The 27,834-nt window shown below is 38.7% G+C and overlaps 1 protein-coding gene and 1 non-coding gene across 3 annotated transcripts in view; one reads left to right on the top strand and one right to left on the bottom strand.

Moving 5' to 3' along the window:
* The window catches only part of NUP210L (nucleoporin 210 like), a 74,382-nt gene that overhangs the window by 16,471 nt on the left and 30,077 nt on the right, over window positions 1–27,834 (bottom strand). For both annotated transcript variants that reach the window (XM_059071937.2, XM_059071935.2), the window contains exons 12-29: window positions 27,639–27,784; window positions 23,434–23,655; window positions 22,188–22,361; window positions 16,177–16,369; window positions 12,922–13,010; window positions 12,609–12,713; window positions 12,115–12,216; window positions 11,018–11,146; window positions 10,361–10,488; window positions 8,815–8,947; window positions 8,307–8,369; window positions 7,759–7,938; window positions 7,283–7,363; window positions 7,063–7,194; window positions 4,166–4,324; window positions 2,661–2,752; window positions 1,353–1,527; window positions 626–801 (exon numbers count right to left, since the gene is read on the bottom strand). In XM_059071937.2, coding sequence (XP_058927920.1) covers window positions 626–801; window positions 1,353–1,527; window positions 2,661–2,752; window positions 4,166–4,324; window positions 7,063–7,194; window positions 7,283–7,363; window positions 7,759–7,938; window positions 8,307–8,369; window positions 8,815–8,947; window positions 10,361–10,488; window positions 11,018–11,146; window positions 12,115–12,216; window positions 12,609–12,713; window positions 12,922–13,010; window positions 16,177–16,369; window positions 22,188–22,361; window positions 23,434–23,655; window positions 27,639–27,784 — 2,479 coding nt within the window. The remainder of the gene's footprint in view (window positions 1–625; window positions 802–1,352; window positions 1,528–2,660; window positions 2,753–4,165; window positions 4,325–7,062; window positions 7,195–7,282; window positions 7,364–7,758; window positions 7,939–8,306; window positions 8,370–8,814; window positions 8,948–10,360; window positions 10,489–11,017; window positions 11,147–12,114; window positions 12,217–12,608; window positions 12,714–12,921; window positions 13,011–16,176; window positions 16,370–22,187; window positions 22,362–23,433; window positions 23,656–27,638; window positions 27,785–27,834) is intronic.
* LOC131746667 (U6 spliceosomal RNA) lies at window positions 19,820–19,922 on the top strand. Its single transcript, XR_009332608.1, has one exon. It is a non-coding gene; the product is annotated as a U6 spliceosomal RNA (small nuclear RNA).

Here is a 27,834-nt window from a genome sequence, read left to right on the forward strand (position 1 = left end):
CCTATCACAACATTTTATATTCAATAGTTCAAAAGTTCAGATGGAATTCTACAATGGAGAGTAAGCAACTAGGGCCAGGGATCTGGTCTATTACATTTATATATATATAGTGCCCAGCTAGGCTTTTTTTTTTTTTTTAGCATTATTAATTAATTAATTTATTTATTTGGCTGTGCCGGTCTTAGTTGCAGCATGTGGGATCTTTGCTGTAGCATGTGGGATCTAGTTCCCCGACCAGGGATTGAGCCTGGGCCCCTTGCGTTGGGAGCAGCACGGTGTCTTAACCGCTGGACCACCAGGGAAGTCCCTAGACTTTATTTTTTTAATTTAAAAAAAAATTGTTTTTTCAGTATGGCTTTTTTTTTTTTTTTTTTTTTTAGTATGGCTTTTTGATAATACTTCATTTGGCTCCCTACAGGAGCTTTGTGTGAACTAGGACTTGTCAAATTCAAAACATACTGAAATTTTTCATTAAACAACTCATTCTGGTCTTTTCCCCATCTTAATGAAAGATCAGATTCCAAATGCAGAATATGAGAAGAATTTACTAGAGCTTTTAGATAATATCAGGTTAATCAATAAGATGTCTACCACAATGTCAACACCATTCCTTTGCCTTCCATACCTGTTCAAAGCCAGATAAAGCTGGGTATTGTGTGTGTGGAATTTCTCTCCGATGCTATTGTAAAACTGAACAATGAACGTGAGAGACATGCCCAAGGGAAAGGCTGACAGGGTCCTTCCTTGAGCTGTGTATAGCTTGGGGTGGCTGCTCATTCGCAGGTATGTCACTGGTGCTACCTGTGGGAGACAAAACCTACTAGTACGGAGAAGGATGTATTGGAGAGGAGCTGAGAACATATTCTGAGACTTATAATCAATGATAAAAATGGTGTTCCTCTTTTGTAGGAAATAGTTAGCTCTTGATTTCAGATGACAGAGTGAAAAAGAAATATGACAGTATAGGAAATGGCTTTTTAATTACTAAAACAGTGGAAATGTGAAAAGAAGCTGGAGCTTTTTGAGGAAAGGACTGCATTTCTTCTATTTTGTGCAAAGTGTCAATATATATTGCTAAATAATTGAAAGCCCAATTTTGATAGCAATAGTTCTACGCTTCTCCCACACCAGCCCTTTTGCCAGAGCTGCTCAGAAGACAGTCATACCAATTTGAGGTTAATCTCTTATAACAAGGACTGTAAAGTCCACTTTAATTTGATGGTTCATGTCAACATTGTCCTCTTACAGTTCATTTCTGATTTCCAGAGAAGTTTCTAGTTCTTAAAAAAGGAAATCTGCCTCTTAAGGCCATGGTATTACTTTTATTTTTTTGAGTAAGTCCCTGAACTCACCTGAACCCCAGTTATAGTTGTTTGGTTGACTCCAAAAGGCTCTATAGAAGTGACTTCCAACACAGCAGTACCTGCAATGGAACCAGCTTTCAGGAGCCCTTCACCGTCCTCCTCAATGACAGATGAATTAGGGAAACACTTGAGAACACGGGAACTCACAAAGGCGGCCCCTACCCTAGGGAATAAAAGGGGCAAATGGCATCTCTTGGGGGCTCTGTTTGACAAGAAAGAAAGGAGTAGAGATTGCCAGGATTACTGTTAGAGGCTGTACTCCAAGAAAACTGCTTGCCATTCTCCATGTTGTGTAGTTATTTTTACCTCAGGTAAAAGTCAGCCTTTGGATTATGCTTATCTCTTTAAAAATCAAATACTACTACATATTTATCATTAAAAAAATATTTGGTTAAAAGAATTAAAAACAGGTACAGTCAGCTTTTCATATCCATCGGTTTTGTCTGCAGATTCAACCAAGCACAGGCTGAAAATTTCAAAAAGTTCCTAAAAGCAAAATTTGAACTTGCCTTGGACTGGCAACTATTTACATAACATTTACATTGTATTAGGTATTATAAGTAATTTAGAAATAGTTTAAAGTATACAGGAGGATGTGCATATATGCAAATACTACACCATTTTTATAGAATGGATTTTTGCATCTGCAGATTTTGGTGGGAGTGCGGGTCCTGGAACCAATCCCTGGTGGATACCAAGGGCCAACTGTATTCAAACAAATACTTGTATGTGAATGTTCATAGCAGCACTATCCACAATAGCTAAAAGGGGAAAGCAAACCAAAGTCCACCAAGAGATGACTGGATAAACAAAATGTGTTAAATTCATACAATGGAATATCATTCAGTCATGAAAAGGAATGAAGTACCAATACGTGCTACAATGTGGATGAACCTCGAAAACATGTTAACTGCAAGAAGCCGACAGAAAAGTTCAAGTATTGTATGATTTCATTTACATGAAATATACAGTATTTAAATTCACAGAGACAGCTGATTAGTGATTGCTAGGGACTGAGAGAAGGGGAGAATGGTGAGAGACTGCTTAATGGGTATGGGCCTCCTTTGGTGGTAATGAAAATGTTTTGGAACTAGAGGTGATGGTTGTATAATACTGTGTATGTACTAAATGCCACTGAATTGTACAATTTAATTTTGTTATGTGAATTTCACTTCAACAAAAAAAATTATTTGTGGGTTAGAAAAATCACCTAGAAGGCAATGGTTCTTTCCATGTGCAGTGTTTCTCTGAGGGTAATGTTAGATCCTGGCCTGCCTTCTTCTCCACTCTCCTTACCTGTTGGTATGGAGTTTGAGCTGAGAATTCATGGGCATCAGAATTTGTTCCAGTTGGCTCTCTGGGTAGAAAAGTTGGAGTTTTTCAAACACCTAGAATGAGAAAATGATGTTTTCCTCATTTCCGGAAAAGACAAATGGTGACCTTTACTCACAAATGGACAACTACAAATCAAGTCTGCCCAACTTCAATTTAGCCCAATGTCCCACAGTTCTGCTTTCCAAAATGAGCCAGGCATTTAAAACATATTTAGGTAGTCTAGAATATATAACCTAATATTAGCCCTGCTTCTGACTACAAGGGACTGGGCATAATTTACACTTACCACATCCCCTATATTACTTAGGTATGAAATAATTTTGAAACTTCTAATTTTTTTTTTTTTCGGTACGCGGGCCTCTCACTGTTGTGGCCTCTCCCGTTGCGGAGCACAGGCTCCGGACGCGCAGGCTCAGCGGCCATGGCTCACGGGCCCAGCTGCTTCGCGGCATGTGGGATCTTCCCGGACCTGGGCACGAACCCGTGTCCCCTGCATCAGCAGGCGGACTCTCAACCACTGCGCCACCAGGGAAGCCCTCTAATTTTTTTTTAAAAAATAAATTTATTTCATTTATTTATTTTTGGCTGTGCGGGGTCTTCGTTGCTGCGTGCGGGCTTTCTCTAGTTGTTGCTCATGGGCTCTAGAGCGCAGACTGAGCAGTTGTGGCACACAGGCTCAGCCGCTCCGCAGCATGTGGGATCCTCCTGGACCAGGGCTCGAACCTGTGCCCCTTGCATTGGCAGGTGGATTCTTAACTACTGTGCCACCAGGGAAGTCCCATTGAAATTTCTAATTTTAGTTCTAGTAACCTGAAAGGAGATTTGAGAATGAAGAACCTGTAGTATTTAATTAGCAAGGGCACTATTCTGGTCTTCCGCCTCCTGGTAAAGTGCTTTTTCCTCTACCCCTCACTGAATCAGGGAACTAAAGCCAAAATAAAGGGGAAAAAAAAGAAAAAAAAATAGTCCCAAATTCAGAGGTAGAGAAACTTATTTGCCCCACACAAAAAATAAGTTTTTCTTTGAGTTCTAAAAACAATAGAGCCATTTAGCTTTCAGCTTGAGAACGTCTGTAGAAGTCTGTAGAAACTATTCGTACTCTGATACCTTACCAGAAGTTAGGATAGGATTTCATTCTACCTGTGAGTATAGCTAAGTGGACTGTATCATAATATCTATGTTAGGCAGAACAAATCAGAAATTAATTCCTCTTTAGTTATTATATGTTCATATACTGTATTCACTGTGTTGGGAGTTGAGGGGAGTGCATGTGTTGTAGTTCCTAATATCAGTATTCATAGAAGCAATTAGCAGGAATAACAAAGATCTAGAAACCATAAGCCTATTCCAGAGATCCCTCTAGCAATTTCTCTATCTCTATCCAGACTAAGCTCTTCATGGGTGGTAAGAGAATGTAACTTTCTTCTCCTTGATATACAAAAACAAGATTTAGCTTTGGACCTTACCAGGATCTGAACTTCATCAGACAGTTCCAACAAATTCCCCTCAAACTGCCCAGAGGAACTGTTCATACAGCGGACAGTGACTTTGATACTGGTCCGACCAGCTGCTTTTGTGTGGACAACCATGGCAAAGTTATTCTCTACTGGGAGTTGTAGAAAAACCTAGACAGGGAAGGGATGGATTGAGAAATGTTCATGAATAAACACTGTGCCCTTCCGTCTTTGTTGAAAATAGCTATCTAGAAGAATTAGAGTTCCAGGCTTATCTTCCCTCCCCTTTCCTTCCCTTTGCTTCCCTCCCCTCCCCTCCCCTTCCCTTCCTTCCTCCTTTACTTCCCTGCCTCCTTCCTCCCTCCCTTCTTTCTTTTTCTCTATCTCTTCCTTCCTTCCTTCCTTCCTTTCTCTGCACCGGGAGGCTTGTGGGATCTTAGTTCCCCAACCAGGGATTGAACCCGAGGCCCCCACAGTGAAAGTGCCAAGTCCTAACCACAGGATCACCAGAGAATTCCCCCAGGGTTTATTTTCGTATTTGTTTCTTTTCATATTCCCAGAAACATAGTCACCCCTAAAGTAAACTTCTGTGTTCAGTGCTCAACTAATTCTGGAAAGACTCTGCAAGAATTCTTATATTGCAAGAACTCAATTCATTGATAGGAGAAGAATGGAAATGAAGGAAGGGGTATCCTCAATAGGTTGAAACAGTAGAACTTGAGATGAGAGAGAAGTGAGGTAATCTACTCCTGGAGTTCAGAGTGGTAGCAAGGAAGGAAGAGGACAAGAAAGGGAAGCTGTTGTTTTAGGATTGTGTTAAACTAGCTGACCATTTCCTCACTTGCTTCACTCACCATTCTAGTCTAGATTGGATAAGGATTAGACCTTGACAGATTTCTGGTAAGAGCGAAGGGAGGGCCAACACCAAGGCAAATGTTATTTATTTATTTGTTTATTTGGTTGCGTCAGGTCTTAGTTGTGGCAGGTGGACTCCTTAGCTGCGGCTCACCAGTTCCTTAGTTATGGCATGTGAACTCTTAGTTGTGGCATGCGTGTGGGATCTTGTTCCTGGACCAGGGATCAAACCCAGGCCCCCTGCATTGGGAGCACGGAGTCTTAAGCACTGCGCCACCAGGGAAGTCCCTTAAGGCAAATATTGAAGTAGGCACTTGCCTACCTTTTTGGCACTCATTTCACGTTCTAGCTCCTCTGCATTTTTGCTGTCTGAAGCACTCAAGACCTTCCTTCACTCTCTTGACTCATACAGAGTTCCAAGTTCCAAACTCACCTTTCCCTCCTCCCCTACATAAAAATTCCCATCTCCTTTGTGCAGATTTCAACCAGTTGTCTGGAAGAAAGTCTTATGCTAAAGTGAGTGGTTTATAATTGTTTAATCCAAGTGAATTTCTAAATGGTGACACCACAGTGCAGGAAGTCTACCTTGTAGGGCATTAGAGACCTTTCTATTTGCCTATTTCATCACCCAGTTGTCTATGTGAGGTCTAAGGCAGGGGAAGAAAATCTTTGTATGGCTCTCAATCATTTCTTCCATTAGAAAAAAGAGTGATTATTTAGATAAGAAAATTAGAGGAAGGGAGAAGTAGAACAGATGCTAAGACCTAGGCCATCCCCTCCTTTCACACAATTCCTATTTGCTATTCAAGAGAAAAAGCCAAATCCTTCTGCAGAACTCTACCAAACTAAGTACAGTTCTATCTCTCCTCAGTTCCAAGTATAACCAGGCTCTGCGTAGTCCATGACAGAAGACTCAACCACTAGAGTTTCCCTAGATTACAGATCTAGGATATTTTAAGAAAATTGGAAATTTTTAATTTTTTCCAGACTTTTCTTTTTAGCTGTCTCCAGAAATGACCTACTAATTCTAGCTTCTGTAACCACTCTGATCTCTCTCAAGGTCTAATTCTTTGTTTTTGTGGGCACTGGGCTGTGACCTGCTGGGTACCTTGGCCCCAGGTTCCTTCTTCCTAAGGTAAAGCTCAGACCTAAGTGGCTGCCACTGATCCTGGACCGTCTTGGGTGGGTTCCATTAAACTGATGATCAGGTAACAACATTGTGAAGTAGGTAAGGTTTGTCTGTAGCATCCACCTCTTTTCTATTTCTCTTTTTCAGGTTTCAGAGTAAGGTTTAGTGCTATATGTATTAAAACATCAAAGCTATTTTAAAAAACATAAAGACTCATGTTGCAGTGTGGATTTCCTCAATAGCCATCCTGAGGGCTTTGGCCATTCCAGATGCAGCAGGTGCTGAATTGAGAGGAGCCGGTACCACCAAAGGGAACCGTGGAGGAGCAGTTTATTGTCCTTCTTAAATTTGCCATTGATATAAGGTACTCAGTCCAGAATCAGCTGCCAGTTGGTGGCCCACACCAGCCCCATGACACCCATGGCACTCTACATGCTCAAGGTAGGGTTCCAGTTCTTCCCCGGCTCCTAGTAGTGGCCCAGGAATGTGCTCAGCAACCACCTTCTTAATGTCAACTGCCCATCATGCAGCACAAACATGATTATTAATATAATTAATTGTGTCTGAACATGTTGAAAGTTTATATTATATATTTAAACTTTATGTATACTTTATATTCATAATGTGTTATTCATGTAACACAGTCATCTGCTCACAAATACAACATTATACATCAAAGGAAGCATTACTTTGTTGAGAGCTCTTTCCAGCAAAGTATGTTAAACATCATACAGTATTATCTGAATACTCAAATTTGGATTCTTCATATGATTTTCAGGGTTCCAGCATTCACAGAACAATCGGAAAAAGAGTAAGTAATAATATTGTGTAGTTTAGAAGTGAGTTAGTCTAAAACTTATGATGAAATAAAATAAATTTAGTATCAAGATCCCTAAGGTAATATAATAAACAGATAAGTTCATACCTCTGAATGCCTGGGCACTAGATCCAATACGCCCCTTTTGCTCGTGGACCAATGGAATGTGAGCCCAGGGTTGGCATTGCTGAAGGAGAAAGGGGTCTGGGTACTGGTCACTCCCATGACATAAACTGGCATCTGAAAACGAAGGGTGGTTTTGTGCTATACATCCTGTCCAGCTGGCATTATCAAAATAATGAACCTGGAACAGAGCCATCATACTGACCTCAGTAGCTGTGATGAGTCGAGTTGCAGCTGCAAGAATCCTAACAGCCCTTAGCTGCACAACTTCAATCTGCACTTCATCCTGCTCAACAGGGTAGAGAGCAAGCTTAGGCTAAGAGGGAGTGTCTGTGGGGTGGATGCTTATGATAACTAGTTTGTTTGTTGTTGTTTGGGGCATTCAACAACAACAACAAACATGCCATAGATATAGGTTTTTTGTTTGTTTGTTTTTGTTTGTATTTGTTCTTGAAACAATTCCTTAAGTATAGGGACTATGTCTTATAACAATGCCAAGTACTCTGTGGGTTTTTCACTGAAGATTACATATTTCACATGCCTGATTAAGAGAATACCAAATGAGGGGACTGAAGAGAATTTCCTAGGCTGTTGACACCCTCCCCATCACTATTTCTTCCTCCACCTCCCAGTGATTCCCAGATGGAGGAGTAGAAGCAGAGCAGAACAAAGAACCAATACCTGGGAAAACACAATGACTTTTCCAGTATCTTCATTTACTCTCTGGATGGTGCCATGGACCACAGCTCTGCCAACTATCTTCCCTGTAACTTGGCCCCTCCTATTAACAACAGCCACGGTCTGATTACTGATGGAGAAGTGAATGATAGATTGAGGCTGAGGGCCACCTTCAGACATTACCTGGAATATAAACACATCAGTGAATGCCTGGACCTTGAGGAGAAGTCACATCTCCTTTCCCAACCTTTTGTCCAAGTAACTCGACTTTTTCATCTTCCCCCACTTTCCAACCAGCATATGCCACATCAACTCAAATGCACATGAAATGGAAGTGCTATAAATGATCCATGGAATTCCAAGAAGTAGTTCATACCATGTTTCACACAGAACAAAGAAAATACTAATTTTCTTCTTTATCAAATCTTGTTGTACTTGGCTGAGAGTAGACAAGGGAAGGTCAGCAGGAAGAGGTGTATGTGTATATATGTGTGTTGGGGTGGAGCAGAGGTGGGATGGGGAGAAAGCCTCGTTTCTGGCTTTAGGATCACCTGCATCATATTAGTTGGAATCAGTGTCATTTTCTCTGGAACAAGTCTGAATGGAGGAAACACCTTGAAGGAGAAAACCAAAAGGACAACAGTGATTAACTACAGTCAAGTTCATAGCAAATGATCATGCAGCTTATTCTAAGGAAAAAAATCCTAATTATGTACAATGAAGTTATATACAAAAACATGTATTTTATTTTATTTATAAATGCAAATTTTATTTATAATAGCAAAAAATTATAAATTACTTAAGTGAGAATGATTAAATAAGTTATTACATATCCACTCACTGCAATAAAAGTGGTCATTAAGATTATATTTACAATTATCTTTCTTTTCTACTTTTTTTCTTTTTTTGGACATGCCTCACAGCTTGCGGGATCTTAGTTCCTGGACCAGGGATGGAACCTGTGCCCTCAGCAGTGAAAGCGCAGAGTCCTAACCACTGGAAACTTATAAATTTACAAAGAAGATGAAGTATGAATTTTGGATGACATAATTTCCTTACTTCAATTTGCCGAGGAGCCGACGTGAATTTTCTCCCCATCTTGTCCCTGGCAATAGCTACAAGTGTGGTTTGCCCAATAGTGATAGCTCGAAGGATATAATTTTCAGAGTACTCGTCCTGTTTCTCCATTAGCCTGCAAAGACCCACAAATTTCTAGGTGAGAAAGATTTGGTTTTTAAGAGTGGACAGTTATACATCTTTCTAAGATGCTTAACATTTTCTGCTTTCTTTTTTTTGGCCATGTGGTGCAGCTTGTGGGATCTTAGTTCCCCGACCAGGGATTGAACCCGGGCCCATGGCACTGAAAGCGAAGAGTCCTAATCACTGGACCACCAGGGAATTCCCAATCTTCTGCTCATTTTAATGCAGCTTAGAAGGTACTACCAGAAAATAACTTCCAGAGTCAAGACAAAGTTCATAGCAATGGCAGAAGGCTCCTGAAGGGCAACAATTTGTTCTAAGTCTCCAAAGGAATAAGAGCAATATAAACATAGACTGGCAAAACTGCAAATACTAAATTGCCTCAATTCCTGTATTTTCCCTTTTGCAGAGGGCAATACCAGTGCCTCTACTTCTAGATTTTTTGAAGGTCCTCAAGTCTGCAGCACCCCCAAAGGATATCTATCATCCAAGGAGAAGTTTCATAAAATGGAAATATTAATAAGACACATGATTTTAGGCCCAAAATAAGACATCTGAGGATCTGGAAGGGGTATTTTGTAGAGAGCTGAATATGGGAAGAGAGTATGGGCTGAAAGGTACCATTACAAAAAAAGGAAAGAAGAAAATCTGAAATAACCTAAGGGAGAGCTAATCAGGCAACCAGGAGGGATATTCTTGTGATATTAAGCATAGGGAGAAAGAAGTATTTTTTTAAAGATTTATTTATCATTTATTTATTTTATTTTATTTATTTTTGGCTGTGTCAGTTCTTAGTTGCGGCAAACGGGATCTTCATGCTGGCTTCTCTCCAGTTGTGGCACACAGGCTCCAGAGCACGTGGGCTCTGTAGTTTGCAGCACACAGGCTCTCTAGCTGAGGCACACAAGCTCAGCAGTTGTAGCGCATGGGCTTAGTTGCCCCGCGGCATGAGGGATCTTAGTTCCCTGACCAGGGATTTAATCCACGTCGCCTGCATTGTAAGGCGGATTGGTTTTTAAAGTAAATTTATTTATTTTTGGCTGTGTTGGGTCTTCATTGCTGTGCACGGGCTTTCTCTAGTTGCAGTGAGAGGAGAAGGGGCAACTCTTCATTGCGGTGCGTGGGCTTCTCACTGAGGTGGCTTCTCTTGTTGCGGAGCACAGGCTCTAGGTGCGTGGGCTTCAGTAGTTGTGGCACACGGGCTCAGTAGTTGTGGCGCATGGGCTTAGTTGCTCCACAGCGTGTGACGTGTGAGATAGTCCCCAACCAGGGGTAGAACCCGTGTCCCCTGCATTGGCAGGCAGATTCTTAACCACTGCACCACCAGGGAAGTCCCTAAGGCGGATTCTTTACCATTGGACCACCAGGGAAGTCCCCAAGAAAGGAGTATTGAAATGGTACTCACGTCAGGGTGACAATGGCAGAAGCCAACTGCAGTTTGAGCTCCATGTTCCTGAAGTATTTATTTTGGAACGGGCGTTTGGAAGAGCCAAGAACCCTCACAGTTACTAACACAGTTTTACCTATTTCAACCTAGTGGTTAAAAAACAAAAATTAAAAAAAAAAATAATTTTTTAAAGGTATTTTTAGTAGAGATGTCTCATTCACCTAGGGCCGTTTAACTCTTAGAGGTGGCAAGCTCTTTTTTTCATGCTAAATGTTCCTGGTCAGCCTTTGCTCGAGTAAGCCTATTCTATGTGTATTCTTTTAAGTTGTTCTTTATTTTTTTAACTGTTTTTAAAAATTTTTTATTTTGGCCATGCCCTGTGGCACGTGGGATCTTAGTTCCCTGACCAGGGATCGAACCCACACCCACTGCATTGGAAGCATAGAGTCTTAAACACTGGACCACCAGGGAAGTCCCTAAGTTGTGCTTTAACACTCTATTTATCTTCATCATGTTTAGTGTTGGAATTATGTTCTTTCAGGGCAGGTATTTCCATTAACATCATCAAAGGGCCTGGTATATACACATGGTAGCTGAGCACAGACTATATTAGGTGATGCTAGTGAGTGAAAATGACACCTGCTTTATTTAAGAAAGAAAGCAAACATCTCTCACCTTATCAATCAGATCAAGCTCCAACTCTTGCATGTCTGACACCCTGAGGTGAGCCATTGCTGGACCCATGAAAGCCAAACACAAGTCATAGACCTCCAAGCTGAGAAATCCTGGATGTACTGGAACTAACTAGAAGGAAGAAGATGGTAGCTGGGTAAAGAAGCAAACATGCTCCAAGCATAATCATAGCAATTATTTCCACCCAAAGTGGAAAATACAATATCTTACTTTCTTTGTGATGGGAACTCTGAGAGGTCACATTATATGTTTCAGGTATAGCACAATATGTACACTTAAAGTGATGTTTCAGTTTGTGGCAAAATATGTACCCTTAACAAATACTAACTGATAAAGAGCAGAGTTTAAATTGATTGATTTCAAGCAGAATCCAACATACATATCCAGCTTCTTAATTATGAACAGGGAAAGGATTCAGGAAGAAAATCATGTACATTTATATGCAATCACAAGGAGGGAGAGAAAGCACTGGGTGGACTGATACTCTGTTTTTCCTTCTTGTACTACAGCTCCTGCACAGCAGCATGGTTTTTCACATCCTTTGCCAATAGGGCCTCAATCTCTTCTTTTACAAAGCAACATTATGACTACAGTAAGTTATATTCCTTTGAGCTCTTTGAAGGAAATAAATACATATGTTAATATATTTTTTTATTATTACAAGTCAACTAAAAGCAAATCTTTTGGCATATTGACTATGGAGTAGCTTAATATTTTAAGTTGCCATGTCCTGGCTGAAAATACCATATACTTAGGTTATAAAGTCAATAGTATATCTAAATATCCACACAGTTCTGTGCTTTTAAATTTATAAAAATGAACCTTCTTTTAATGGAAATCTTATAATTAGATGTCTCCTACACTGTTTCCATTCAATCAGAGCCAAAAAATGCCACAGATTGTAGCTAGTTACAGAAAAAAAAACCCCTCTTTTTTTGTTGAAGAATCTATGTAGGTTAAAAAAGGAAAAATACACAAATTTTGTAACAAGTTTGAGACACCCAATAAAAATTTTCCAATCATCCTAAGAATGAGCTTTGACCTGAGACCATCAGTCTGGGAATATCTCTAGAACTCACCTGGACAGAGCTTTCTGCTTCCAGGTAAGTGATGGTGGCAATGTCTTGCTCACTACTGTTGACTAAAAAATAACCAGATCCTTCCACAAGGCTAAATATTTCCTATGGAAAAATCAGACAAACAATATTCTGTTCCCTTTGGTTTATAAAAAATAAAAGGAAAATAAGGAGAAACTAACACACTACTGTAAAACAGTTATACTCAAATAAAGATGTTAAAAAAATAAAAATAAATAAATAAATAAAAAGAAAATAACTTCTACTTACCTAAGAAAGAGTATGACATTAGAAGATTATGGTCAGTGGACCAAAGACAAAATATGACTATTAAAACATTACTGCTAAGGATAATTATTATATATGCATTATCTATATATATATCACTGATTTTCAACACATAAGTGAGCTTTTTTATTGTTATACTATTAATTTTAAAAACCTAGTACTCTCCCCTCCAATATGATTCCATTTAGCTAGACCCATATAGCTTCTACCTTCACATCAGGGTGGTTATAGATGGTAGCATTCTCAGGTGATACTGTTACATCATCTACCAGGAGCAGCTCGACAGCTGCAGATCTGGGCAAGTTGGAAAGTTCCTAGAAATGTAATAAGAACCACAAAGGTAAATACAAACTTTTAATTCCTCAGCTCAGTGAGCGAAGATTCCAGTACTCTTTCAAGTGCCAAAGATAACAGATTCATAGAGGTGCACAGTTCTCAGATTTACATCAGTTATATAAATGACTTCTAAAGAGCCTTAAATTTCAGTTAATTAATATTTTTTATATAACAGTCTCCACTTACCTTTGGACTTTCCTTCTCTGAATAGCCCACAAAATTGACTCCAATGAGTACAGTCCCTTTTGTCTGATGTACTTTAAGGATCCTTCGACCTAGAGACATTCAAAAAAGTACCCTGTGAGAAACAATAACATGTAGAATACAAAAGTGTCTCTAGAAAACCAAAAATCTGCCCGAATTTTTTCCAAATGGTGTTTTATTTCAGGGAGAAAAACAAAAACAAAAAACAGTGAATAAGGAAATACACAAGAAGCAGAAAACTGGGGTTCTATGCTGATTCTGCAATTATATTCCTATGTGACCTTGGGCAATCACTTTATTTCTCAGTTCCTTTATTAAATGAGGGGTTGGGACAGACAAAATCTAAAATTCTTTCCAGCTCTAATGGTTTCTGAGTCCAAAAATAAGCTGACAATAGGGTATGGGGAAATTTTTGTTTGATTTAAAAATAAAAGTGAGAAATAAAGAGATTGTCCTTTGAGGGGCTTCACTGGTGGCGCAGTGGTTGAGAGTCCGCCTGCCGATGCAGGGGACATGGGTTTGTGCCCCGATCCGGGAAGATCCCACATGCCGCGTAGAGGTTAGGCCTGTGAGCTATGGCCGCTGAGCCTGCGCGTCTGGAGCCTGTGCTCCGCAATGGGAGAGGCCACAGCAGTGAGAGACCCGTGTACCGCAAGAAAAAAAAAAAGAGATTGTCCTTTGGGACTTTTCATGCTTCTAAACTTTTGTGTATGTAAATGTCATGTCAGTCCCTTACTCAAAAATTTTAAATGAAAAAAAAATTTTTTTAAATCGCTAACTAGTCCTTATTAGAGAAATTCAAACTACTTAAACTAGTATTTGAAGCCATCCATAATCTGACCCTGCTTTACTCATTCATTCTTTTTTCTTTCTTTTTAATTTAACTAACATGAATCTGCTACTTTACTTAGGACAACTCTTATTTTATCCTCAACACATGATGATCATGGGTAAATCTGTAAAGCATTTTTTCATGATGTTACATCCTTTCATTCAACAAAGATTTATTAAGGGCCTAACTATATGCTAGGCACTATGACAAGTAATTAGGATACAGAGATGAAGAAGAAAACAACACAGTTCTTGCCTTCAAAGAAACCCACAGCTTAGGAGGGTGGCTGAGAGGTAAACCAACCACTGCAATACAGTGTGATAAGTACTATTATAGAAGTATGTACAGAGCACATAATATAGAATATATAAGAGCACAAAGAAGGACTATTCTCCTTAGATTGGGAATATAGAGGAACAGAAAACTCCTATATTACTAGAGGAAGATTTTAGCCTAGTGAAGATGCAAGTAAAGAGAAAATAAAACATATGCAAAGGAAAGATGTATGACAAGCCTTTTCATGGTTAAGGATCTAAAATTGTTGAGTATGAGAAAAATGTAGAATACGTGTGGGTGGTAATAAGAAGTGAAGACAAAGAAGTAGGCAGGGGTCAGTATGTTAAGCTGTAACATATGAACTTTATCCAGAAAGACACAATGACAATACATGTCACTGAAGGCTGAGTTGCCCTGCAGCATGTGGGATCTTAGTTCCCTGACCGGGGATTGAACCAACGTTCCCTGCATTGTAAGGCAGATTCTTTACCACTGGACCACCAGGGAAGTCCCCAGATTTGTATTTTAGAAAGATCGTTCTGGGGACTTCTCTGGTGGTCCAGTGGATAATACTCTGTGCTCCCAATGCAGGGGGCCCGGGTTCGTTCCCTGGTCAGGGAACTAGATCCTACGTGCATGACACAACTAAGAGTCTGCATGCCGCAACTGAGACCTGGTGCAGCCAAAATAAATAAATATTTTTTTAAAAAAAAGAAAAGAAAGATCATTCTGGACAGTAGTATGGAGGGTGGATTAGAGGGTAGGAGAGACACATTGAGATCAGTTAGGAGGCTACTATGGTGATGTAGGGTAGAGGTTATGAGGACATTAGTGATGAAGTTAGAGAGGAAGAGAGAAAACCTTTAGAAAATAAAATGGATGGTATTTGGTGATTGATTGTTACAGATATAAGGAGCATCTCTTTCTTCCCTACCACTTTTTACATTAACTGTATCATATTATTGGTATCATAGTGTTATAGTATCATACACATATTAATATTATGTTATCATATTCTCTAGTTAAGCTGTTAAACTTGTCCTGAGTATAAACTCCCTGTGGGTAAGGGAAAGCTTAAATCTTGTTTCTTTAGTGTTTCTTATTCAATTGAATAGTTATCTAAATGGGAAAAGAATTTGAAAAAGAACAGACACATGTATATGTATAACTAAATCACTTTGCTGTACACCTGAAACTAACACATTATTAATCAACTATACTCCAACATAAAATAAAAAGTTAAAAGAATGGTTACCAAATACTCATACCAGAAACCTAAAAGTTACCCTTTGTGCCACTTTCTTCTTTACTTTGGGGATTGATTTGTGGTAGATTGTTATATTAATGGTTTGTGGTGAATCATGCCTGGTGGTATCCATGCTCTTGAGTACTCCCGGCCTACCTTGACTCTGGTTTTGGCCAGGTGACTTGCTTTGGAGAATAGGACCTCAGCAAATGTGATACAAGCAAAGGCTTGATGGGCTACTGCCCCTGAGGGCTTGTTGCCCTCTTAGAACCTCATCTTGTGCCTCTTGCCCCCTCTCTAAGTCAGTCTCACTTGACTTATTTAGTTCATTCTTTCTATTTCCTCTTTCTGCCATTTCTTCAGGTCTCAGAGTACATGCGACTTTCTTAGGGCAGTCTTCTTTGATCTAAACTAGGTTAGGTTCTCCTGTTATAAGCTCTTAATGAACCCTATGTTTGCCCTTCAAAACACCTAACACAATGTAATGTTTAAAGTCCAGTTTCCCCAACTGGACTGTAATTCTATGAGGGCAAAAGCTGTGAGTGTCTCATTTACCATTATATCTCCAAGCACCTAGCAGAGGGCCTTACATGTAGTAGCTACTCAATAAACACTGCCTAAAAAATGAATATTTCCAAAGTTTTAGGCAAATAATAGGTAAACAATACACTTTAAAATTAATTTAATTTTGTGTTCTTGTGAGAAACATTGGACTCTGGACCCTAGCTTTGAAAACAAGGGAATCAACCTTTATGTTTTCTAAAAAATACAAAGATAGAAGGTGAAAGGTGAGATAGGATAAATAGACTGTCACCCACAAGGAAATATTTAGTGCAGAACCGTTTAGTAGGTATATGAAAGGATTCATAAATATTTACAATACCATGTAGCCGGGTCTGCCCGCTGCCATCATCCTTTGCTACCATCTCCATTGAATTGCAATTTTCAAAATGAGCTAGTGTTTCATTTGAGGATTTCCATTCTAGCATCAGTGAACTGAAATTATCAAACTTTCTCCTGTGTTGATCAAACACTACCAGTTCCAGGACTGTGTCTCTCAGGCTTGATACAGGAATCTGTATTAAAATAAAAAGTAAGAAAAGAAAAGAAAAGAATAGTTTAAGAGGTGGTAAGATATTCCTGAAGCTTGGGATCATGTTTTCTCCCAATATTTTTTCTTTGACAGTTTTCAAAGGTACATATATCTTAAAAGAATGGTATAACGAATACCTATGTATACTTCATCTCAATCCACCATTTCTTACTCTATCTCTCCCTCTACTTTCATACTCTCTGTGTGCGTATGTGTATGTGTGTGTCTTTTTTTTCTCCAAATGGTTTAGGTATCATGGCACTTTACCCCTAAATATTTCAGCATGCATTTCCTAAGAATGAGTAGCAAAAACTACATTATCACACATAAGAATATTAACATTAATTCAGTGTTACATACTGTATAGTCAATATTTCAATTTCCCCAAATGTTCCCCAAAACGTCTTTTACACCTGTTTTAAATTTTTGATCTAAATTTTATCTTGACAGACTTCCCTGGTGGCGCAGTGGTTAAGAATCCGCCTGCCAATGCAGGGGACACGGGTTCGTGCCCTGGTCTGGGAAGATCCCACATGCCGTGGAGCAAGTAAGCCCATGAGCCACAACTACTGAGCCTGCGCTCTAGAGCCCATGTCCAAGACTACTGAGCCTGCGTGCCACAACTACTGAAGCCCGCATGTCTAGAGTCCATGCTCCGCAACAAGAGAAGCCACCACAATGAGAAGCCCGCGCACCACAATGAAGAGTAGCCCCCACTCACCGCAAGTAGAGAAAGCCTGCGTGCAGCAACGAAGACCCAATGCAGCCATAAATAAATAAATAAATAAATAAAAGGAATTGGCTGGTCTTTGTCCCCAGTTCTTGAGAAATAACCATAAACCTTTGGAATTTCCTGAGTGACAGGAGTGTATCTGTTATTCATGATGGACCCCTTGGATCACACTTGAGTTTATACTTATAAGATGACTCAGGATGGGGGCTGGTCATGCTAGAATAACCAGCCATATGATTATAGTGATGGGACTTTGAGCCAGGTGATACCAACCTGACCTCCAGGGAGGGGAGGGTGGTTAGAAGTCGAGTTTAAACATGTGGTCAATGATTTAATCAATCATGTTTACGTAACAAAACCCCTATAAAAGTTCTGGACACCAAAACTCTGAGGACCTAAATGAAACCTAAATGAAATAGGAAAATTAAAAATGTACAAGCAAGCAAAACTGACTCAATAAGAAATAAAAACTCTGACTAGATCTATAACAAGTAAAGAGATTGAATAAGTAATTTAAAAAAACAACACAACATCCCACAACAAAAATCCTAGGCCCAGATGGCTTCACTGGTGAATTGTACCAAATGTTTAAAGAGTAATGAATACCAGTTCTTCACAAATTCTTCAAACAAGTAGAAGAGAAGTGAATACTTCCCAACTCATTCTGTGAGGCCAGTATTACTCTGATACCAAACCAAAGATACCACAAGAAAACAAAACTACCGATTAAAATCTCTTCTGAATATAGATGCAAAAATCCTCAACCAAATACTAGCAAGCTGAATCCAGGAGTATATAAAAAGGTTTAAACATGATAAACAAGTGGAATTTAATCCCAGGAATGCAAGGTTGGTTCAACACATGAAAATCAATCAATGTAACACACCATATTAATAGAATAAAAGGGAAAAAAACACACAATCATCTCAACAGATACAGAAAGAACATTGAACAAAATGTGAAACTCTTTGGTGATAAAAACATTCCACAGGGCTTCCCTGGTGGCGCAGTGGTTGAGAATCCGCCTGCCAATGCAGGGGACACGGGTTTGTGCCCCGGTCCGGGAAGATCCCACATGCCGCGGAGCGGCTGGGCCTGTGAGCCATGGCCGCTGAGCCTGTGCGTCCAGAGCCTGTGCTCCACAATGGGAGAGGCCACAACAGTGAGAGGCCCACGTACCACAAAAAAAAAAAAAACAAACATTCCACAGACTAAACTTCCTCAACCTATATAGGGCATCTATGAAAAATCCACATCCAATATCATACTTAATAGTTATAGATTGGAAGCTTTGCCCCTAAGATCAGGTATAAGACAAGATGTCTGTCCTTGCCACTTCTACTGAACATTGTGCTGGGGGTTCTAGCTAGGGCAACTAGGCAAGAAGACAAAATGAAGGCATCCAGATAGGAAAAGGAGAAGTCTGACTGTCTCTCTTTTCAGATGACATAATCTTGTGTATAGAAAACCCTAAGGAACCCACCAAAAAAACTATTAGATCTAATAAATGAGTTCAGCAGTGTTGTAAGATACAAGATTAACATGCAAAAATCAGCTGTATTTCTATACAAGAGCAACAATCTGAAAATGAAATAAATAATTATCTTTATGATAGCATCAAAAAGAATAAAATATTTAGGAATAAATCTAACAAAAGGAGTGCAAGTGTATACTCTAAACCAGGTGTTCCCAACCCCTGGGGCCATGGACCAGTACTGGTCCACGATCTGTTAGGAACCGGGCCGCACAGCAGGAGGTGAGCGGTGGGCGAGGGAGAAAAACTTCATCTGCCGCTGCACATCACTCACGTTACCGCCTGAACCATCACTCACATTACTGCCTGAAACATCCCCCCACACCCCCCCTCAACCCCATCTGTGGAAAAATTGTCTTCCACAAAACCAGTCCCTGGTGCCAAAAAGCTTGGGGACCACTGCTCTAAACTACAAAAATTGTTGAATGAAATTAAAGAAACCCTAAATAAATGGAAAGATAGCTCACATGAATCAGAAAACAATATTGTTAAGATGGTAATGCCCTCCAAATGAATCTACAGATTCAATGAAATTCCTGTCAAAACCCCTGCTAGTTTCTTTGCAGAAATTGACAAAGGAATCCTAAAATTCATATGCAAATGCAAGGGACTCAGAATAGCCAAAACAATATTGAAAAAGAAGAATAGAGTTGGAGGACACATACTTCCCAATTTCAAAATTTACCACAAAGCTACAGTAATCAAGATAGTATGGTACTGGCAATAAGGACAGACGTATGGATTAATTGAAGAGATTTGTGAGCCCAGGAATAAATCCTCACATTTATGGTTAATAGATTTTCAATAAGAGTGCCAAGATGATTCAAAGGAGAAAGAATAATCTTTTTAATAAATGGTGCTGGATCAACTGGATGTCCACATGCAAAAGAATGAAGATGGACTCCAACTTCACACCATATACAAAAATAAACTCAAAATGGATTAGAGGCCTAAGTGTAAGGACTAAAACTACAAAACTCTTAGAAGAAGTCAAAAGCGTAAATACTCATGCCTTTGGATTAGATAATGGTTTCTTAGATATGACATCAAAAATACAAACAAAAACAACAACAGAAGTGATGAATTGGACATCGTTAAATAAAACCTTTTGTGCTTCAAAATACACCATCAAGAAAGTGAAAGTTTAAAAAAGAAAGTGAAAGCACTCGCTTCAGCAGCATGTATACTAAAATTGGAATGATACAGAGAAGATTAGCATAGCCCTTGCACAAGGATGACACGCAAATTCGTGAAGCAGTCCATATTTTTAATAGACTGGTGGTTGCCAAGGGGGAGGGGGTGGGAGATGGATGAATTGGCAGTTTGGGATTAGCAGATGCAAACTGGTATATACAGAATGGATAAACAACAAAGCCCTACTGTATAGTACAGGGAACGATATTCAATATCCTGTGATAAACCTTAATGGAAAAGAATATGAAAAAGAATGCATATGTATGTCCAATAAAAAAATTTTAAAAAAAGAATGTATATATATGTATAACTGAGTCACTTTGCTGTACAGCAATAATTAACACAGCATTGTAAATCAAATATACTTCAATTAAAAAATGCAAAACAATCAAAAAAGAAAGTAAAAGACAACCCATAAGATGGAAGAAAATTTTTGCAAATCACATATCTCAAAAAGACTTGTATTTAGGATACATGAAGAACTTGTATAACTCAATAATAAAAAGATGAACAACCCATAAGATTGGAATAGACATTCTCCAAAGAAGATATACAACTGGCCAATAAGTACATGGAAAGGTGCACAATGTCATAAGCCATTGAGAAATGTAAATCAAAACCACTATAACATACCACTTCTCACATACTAGGAAGGACATAATCAAAATGACAAACATTAACAAGTATTGGCAAATGTGGAGAAATTGGAATTCTCATACATTGGTAACGGAAATGTAAAATGAGGTAGCCATTTTGGAAAACAGCTGGAAGTTCTTCAAAAGGCTAAACACAGAGTTACCATATGACCCAGCACTTCCACTCCTAAATATATACTCAAGAGAGTTGAAAATATATTCACAAAAAAATTTGTGCATGAATGTTCATTGTAGCATTATTCATAAGAGCCAAAAAATGGTAACCACCCATATATCTATCAACTGACAAGTGGACGAACAAAATGTAGTATATCTATATAACAGAACTCAGCCTTAAAAAAATAACGCAGTAGTGATTCATTCTACACCCTGGATGAATCTTAAAAACATGCTAAATGCAAGAAGCTACATGTAAACGCCATATATTGTATGATTCCATTTATATGAAGTGTCCAGAATAGGCAAATCTATAGAGAAAGAAAGTATATTAGTGGTTTTCAGGGACTTAGGGAAGGGGGACGTGGGGAGTGACCGCTAATGGGTGTGGTGTTTCTTTTGGGGGAAATGAAGATGTTCTGAAGGTAGATAGTGGTGATGGTTGCACAACTCTGATTAGCACATTTTTAAAAATTGAAGTAGAGCTTAGTTAACAATATTACTTGTACACTTTTAAACAGGTGAATTTTATGGTATGTGAATTATACTCAAATACAAAAAAAGAAATAAATGCTAAAGTATGGAGGATCATGTTTGTAACTTACTCTTAAATGGTTCCAGGAAAAAAGCTGTACTTTTCCTGGAAATTTTCTATAAATTTAAATTATTTCAAATGAAAAAAAAGACATTGAATGACAATGCTATTATAGAGATAACTTCTATTCTGTTCCATCTAAGTGTTTTTGTAAAAAGTGAATAATTTATAAAGTTCAAATAATAGTATTTAATGTTGAATTTGTTTCTGAAAAAAAAAAATGAGTTCCTAACCTGCAACATCTCATATGTTCTTTTATAATAAAAAGGCAGTATAGCAAGAAAGTTAATAACGTGTGCTTTGGAGTCAGATGGAAAATGCTACTTTCTAGCTTTATGACCTTGGGAAAATTACTCAAATTCTAGGATCCTCAGTTTTTTCATCTGTAAAATGGGAATAATTAATGGATTGTTCTATTCTGCAAAGGCTAAGAAATGACTTCCATTTTCCCATGCTTGGAATCATAGTTAACTTCATTGAGCGTATAGTCTGATGTCCTAGTTTCTAGGTTAGATAACTCATTTATTCCTCATTCCCCATTGCCTACCTTCTAGCTATGCTATTGCTTATCATTATTCTTCATATGGGTTTGGAGTAGAGGTAAATCCTATAAGTTACTAATAATGGTAATAAAAGATCTAGTAGGGAAAGATACTAGCAAAACAATTTGGAAGTTATTTTGAGAGTTCTCAATTGCCTATTGTCATAGTTACAAGCTGACTATGTACCTAAGTACAACAAGCAAAGTCACTAAGTGTCACTAAGTATAGCCAACTCTAACCTAATTGAATCACCACTTCTCAGACACTATCAGAGATTAGATAACAAATAAAAGAGTTTCCTTAACTTCAATAAGACAAAAGGTACATTTCAGACCATTTCTCTTAAAGCAGGTTAGACAAAATGTAAATTAGTTGGAAACACTGTACTCACCAGTTGTTTGTTATGCTGTGGCAGAGGACATGGCTGGGCACCAGCTGGCACCTTATATACTGGAGTTACTGATATGCTGGCAGGGTGGGCACATATGAAGCGTACCTGCACAACTTCTACAGCTGGACTAGGGTTCAGAACACCTGGATGATTTCCAATTTGGAATGTCAGAATCTTTAAGAAAACACAAGGGTAAGAGATAATTGTGGGTAGACACTTGATGTCAGTTGTGCCAATCTAAACGTGTTAGAATTATTCAAATTCCAGTATAGAATCCCTTTGGACATTATAATCAGGCAAATCCCTTAAAGACACTATAGTTCTTAATTATCTGTGCTAAGCAAAACAAGGGTATCATAGAAACAAAGGGAACATTAAAAAAATCTAACTAACCAATTACTTCAGTCTTTTCCTCCACCAAATCTTTTGTTTCCAGTTGGCAAAAAGTGGAAAAACTAATTTGTGTTTCAACTCATTTCTGGTGGAAATACTAATGAATAACAATGTGCAAACAAAAAGAAGCTAGAAAGCTTCAAAAGGGGGTAATTAGGATTGAAATCACTAATAGCTAGTCATATATACAATACAGTACACTAGAGATATTAAAATGAAGCTCAATTGATTATAGCACAGTTCTTATTAAGTTAAAATCATACATGGATTCCCTGGGGGCTGGTTAGCTGGGCTATGCCTCATAGTCATACTTTAAATTCTCAATCCTGGTCAAACTGAAAACCTTTGTTACTGGATTTGGTAGAAGCAGGGTGCAGCTATGGATAAAGCCATCACTACCTCTAAAAATAATCAAAACTAATTAAACTGATAAAGGGCAATATACTAATTACTCTTATCAACACAAATCTAACTCATTCTTCAAAATTGATAACCATAGATGACAGTTTAAATTTCCCTTCCTCACATTCTTTGGAGGTAGAAAACTATATATCCTCTAGTCTAGGCAACAGGAAATGAATTATAGTGATAAAATGATTGAAATAAGCCCCCTACTACAAAAAAACCTGGAACCATTTGGTTGGTGAACTGTTAGAATTCTCAGATGAGCAAACCAAAAACCTTTGGTGTACATTTAAAGGATAGTAAGCTTTAAAAAAAAAGATCTTTTAATCAATAATTAGAATTTTCCCATCTAGTACATAAACTAAATCCATTAAAATCTGAAAAGGAATGGCTAGAAGTACAAAAGATTTGGAGTATTATTGCTAAAAGAAAAAGATCATTTTCCTACTTGTTCCCCTAAATCCAGGCACAGGACCCGATACATGTACTGATTCTGTTTTCTCTTAGCTGGCAGCCGGACTTGTGTTATTCTAATTTTCTCTGTCTTCTCCATGCTCAGCTCCAAAAAGAATCGTGAGGGCTCCAAGATCCATGGACGAGGGCCCCCTTCAAATATCATTTCCTTTACAGAGTGCCATGTCACCAGTGCCACTTCCACAGGGTTTAGAGCCTGATGACATTTAAAGAAATTAACCCCTGATTGGTTAGAGAATTCAACAGTTTTCTAAAGTGAAAAACTGGTTATATAACTATAATGTAAATGACATTAGACTTAATTCCCAAATTAGGAGACATATATGTTATGCCTCTTACTTGGAATGCTTCTCAACCTCTGTACTAATTTAGGTCCCACCTATCATTCAGCCTAACTCATGTGTCACCTTATCTATTAATTTATGTCTAATCATTACAGACCACAACCACTTCTGCATCCGCTAAGCTCTTATAGTAATTATCTCTACCATTAATTCGTATACTTGTTTATCCCCTAATGCTACTTAAATATGTCAAATCTTCATATATATACATCTAATAATTCTTGTTACACTGTCTAGTTATGTAAACTTCTTAAGAGAAAAGAGTATCTTATACCCCACATTTTTGAAAGAATCTCTCTTCCTCAGTGGAATTTAGTACAATGCTGTGCACATTAAAAGTATTGATAAATAAGTGCATAAACATTTTTTCTTTTTTTCTCTTTTTAAAAAAATTGAAGTATAACTGGCATATAACATTACACTTGTCTCAGGTGTGTAACATAATGATTTGATATTTGTATACACTGCAAAATGATCCCCACAATAAGTCTAGGTACCATCTGTCAACATATTACATAAGAATTTTAAATGGATATTTTACTGAAGTATCAAAGAACTCCTGCCCTAAAAATATGAAAATAATACATCTATACAGTTCATCTGTTTCTCAAGGAACTCTCACCTAAGAGGTAGTCAAGACAGGTATTATTAACTCCAGTATACAGAGGAGTTGTATCCTACTTATAGATGAGGAAACTGGTTCTTGGGGAATGAAGTATTCTCAGAGTGTAGGGTTTTTTTGTATGGCACACAGTGTCTACAACAGTGACTAAGTGACAAAATGAAGTATAGAGTTGAAGCAATCATTCTGAAAATGTAAGCAAACCGTGTTTTAATATTTCTTTCCTGAACTAGTCAATCATATTTATTATTGAATACTATTAACATTAAACATTCCTATGTCTAATGGCAGTATTCTCTTAAAAATGTATATATAATTCAATTTAACAAATATTCATTGATGGCCCACTGGTGATACAGTAATGGAAAGCCAAAATAAGGTCCTGCCTCACAGTGGAGCTAAGAGTCTGAAAAAGACAGATTTGACGTAGGTAAAGAGTATAATGAGTGTTACAAAAAGGCACAGTACAGACTGCCAAACAAGCCTCAAAGAGAAGAAATTCAACTAGTCAGAGGCTTCATGGAAGGCTTTCCTGAGAAAGCAAAACTGGAGTTATTCCTTTTTCCTAGATGTATATAGTCCAAAATTAATCAGATCAACTGAATTGAACTGATGTATAAAAGGACAAATTGAGAACTATATACCATGTACCAAAACATAAGATTGATAACAAAAGTAAAACATACATATATTTTCCAGCAGCTAAAGAAAAAGATACATGACCAAAGTACTAGATAGAAAAAGAAAATCATCACCTTACTTCCTTTCCTTTAAGGACAGTTTTCATTCAGGGGAGATCTGAATTGTGGGACATTCAATAAATATAAAATTAGGGTAAGGATAATGATAAAACTAAGAAAAAACCTCATGAAATGACCATGGGCTGCAGCCTAGCACTTTCACTTAATTAGGCAAGTAGGATGATTCATCCACTAAGAGAATGAGTGAAATATGCTCAAATCATATGTTTAATACTTAGGCTGCACAACGTACAATGAGGCCAACTTAAAATGCAAATATTAATGTACAAGTTATCTTTTTAAAATTAATAACTTACCTTGCTTCTTTCATTGACAACTTTTTCCCTGTGGATGCCTCCTCATCCTAAGAGGCACTGAGTCAGTATTTGTCAGTATGTATCAGCAAGAACTTGTAGACATCAATTTTTTTGTTGTTTATTTTTTAAATTTTATTTTACTTTTTATTATTTTTAGCTGTGTTGGGTCTTTGTTGCTGTGTGTGGGCTTTTCCCTAGTTGCAGCGAGTGGGGGCTACTCTTCACTGCGGTGCGCAGGCTTCTCATTGTGGTGGCTTCTCTTGTTGCGGAGCACAGGCTTTAGGTGCATGAGCTTCAGTAGTTGTGGCTTGCAGGCTCTACAGCGCAGGCTCAATACTTGTGGCTCACGGGCTTAGTTGCTCTGAGGCATGTGGGATCTTCCCAGACCAGGGCTCAAACCCGTGTCTCCTGCATCAGCAGGCGGATTCTTAACCACTGTGCCACCAGGGAAGCCCCTAGACATCAATTTTAGCTCCTGAAGGGCTCAAATATATAGAAAGCATGCCAGGCTCTATCCACTTTTATCATTTTATTTTAAAATTTATTTATTTATTTATGTATTTAGGCTGCTCTGTCTTAGTTGCAGCACGTGGGATCTTCGTTGCAGCATGCAGGATCTTTGTTGTGGCGTGCAGGATTTTCAAGTTGCAGCACGTGGACTTCTTAGTTGTGGCATGTATGTGGGATCTAGTTCCCAGACCAGTGATTGAATCTGGGCCCCCTGCAATAGGAGCATGGAGTCCTACCCACTGGACCACCAGGGAAGTCCCTATCTACTTTTATTTTGAACTGCTACCTGTCGTAATATCCCAATTATAATGGACCAATCCTTGGGGACCAAAATGATGACTGTTGTGCTGAAAATTTGTTAAGTATAAAAGGTAAAAGATGATTGATTTCCCTCCCTAGGGTGGAAGGTTTTCTTTCAGAGTTCTTCAAAAGAGAGTATACTAATATTCTATATTTTCTTCCAGGTGGTGTTACAAAGATATATACATATGTGAAAATTCAAACAGTACCTTAAGATACTTCCCTGGTGGTCCAGTGGCTAAGACTCTGTGCTCCCAATGCAGGGGGCACAGGTTTGATCCCTGGTCAGGGAACTAGATTCCACATGCTGCAACTAAGAGTTCGCATGCTGCAACTAAGACCTGGTGCAGCCAAATAAAAAAATAAACAGTACCTTAAGATTAGTGTACTTTACTATATGTTTTTTATATCTCAGTAAAAAAGAGGAAAAAAAAAGAGAAAAGAAAGCAGAATATCTAAAACTTGCTGGGACTTACCTGGTGGTCCAGTGGTAAAGAATCCACCTTCCAGGGGCTTCCCTGGTGGCACAGTGGCTAAGAATCTGCCTGCAAATGCAGGGAACACGGGTTCGAGCCCTGGTCCGGGAGGAACCCACATGCCGTGGAGCAACTAAGCACGTGTGCCACAACTACTGAGCCTGCGCTCTAGAGCCCATGAGCCACAACTTCTGAGCCCGCGTGCCACAGCTACTGAAGCCCGGGCGCCCTAGAGCCCGTGCTCTGCAACAACAGAAGCCACCGTGATGAGAAGCCCGCATACCATAACGAAGAGTAGCCCCCACTCACCACAACTAGAGAAAGCCCACCCACACGCAGCAACAAAGACCCAAGGCAGCCAAAAATAAATAAATAAATAAATTTATTTAAAAAAAAAAAAAAAAAAAAGAATCCGCCTTCCAATGCAGGGGACACAGGTACGATTCCTGTTTGGGGAACTAAGATCCCACAATCCTCAGGGCAACTAAGCCTGCGCGTGCCGCACGCCACAACTAGAGAGAAGGTGGCGCACCACAACTAGAGAGAAGCCTGTACACCGCAACAAAGAGCCCACGTACCACAACTAAGACCCAACACAGCCCCCTGACAAATAAATAAATAAATAAATAAATAAAAAAACTTGCTGATACAACTTATAAATATTCCTGTGGCCGAAACATGAGAGCATAAACTCCCTGATACTCAGATTTGATGAGGGAGCTGTGGGTCTAAAAACAAGAGAGTGGTAAGTAAAGAGAACATAAATATCACTGATCTTTAATAGAGATCACAGATAGGTAGGAAGCCCTCAAGTGGACATAGTGGGGTCCATGAAAAGATATGGCAGTTCCTTAGCATGAAACATCTCACCTTTAGGGGTTCATAAGCAGCAAATGTGGCACTGCTCTCCAAATACTCTTCATATTCAGTCACACTAACTGTTACCAAAGTATGGCCCGGAGATTTGGCTGCTATATGTGCACTGGAACAGTGTATTGGTCCTGGCCTTTGAATACCTGCAAATCAAAAAACATGACTTCAGTAGGGTAATAAGCAATCAGTCCTC

Source organism: Kogia breviceps, chromosome 1 (assembly GCF_026419965.1).
Source record: "Kogia breviceps isolate mKogBre1 chromosome 1, mKogBre1 haplotype 1, whole genome shotgun sequence".
In the NCBI taxonomy this organism is placed as follows: Eukaryota; Metazoa; Chordata; class Mammalia; order Artiodactyla; family Physeteridae; genus Kogia; species Kogia breviceps.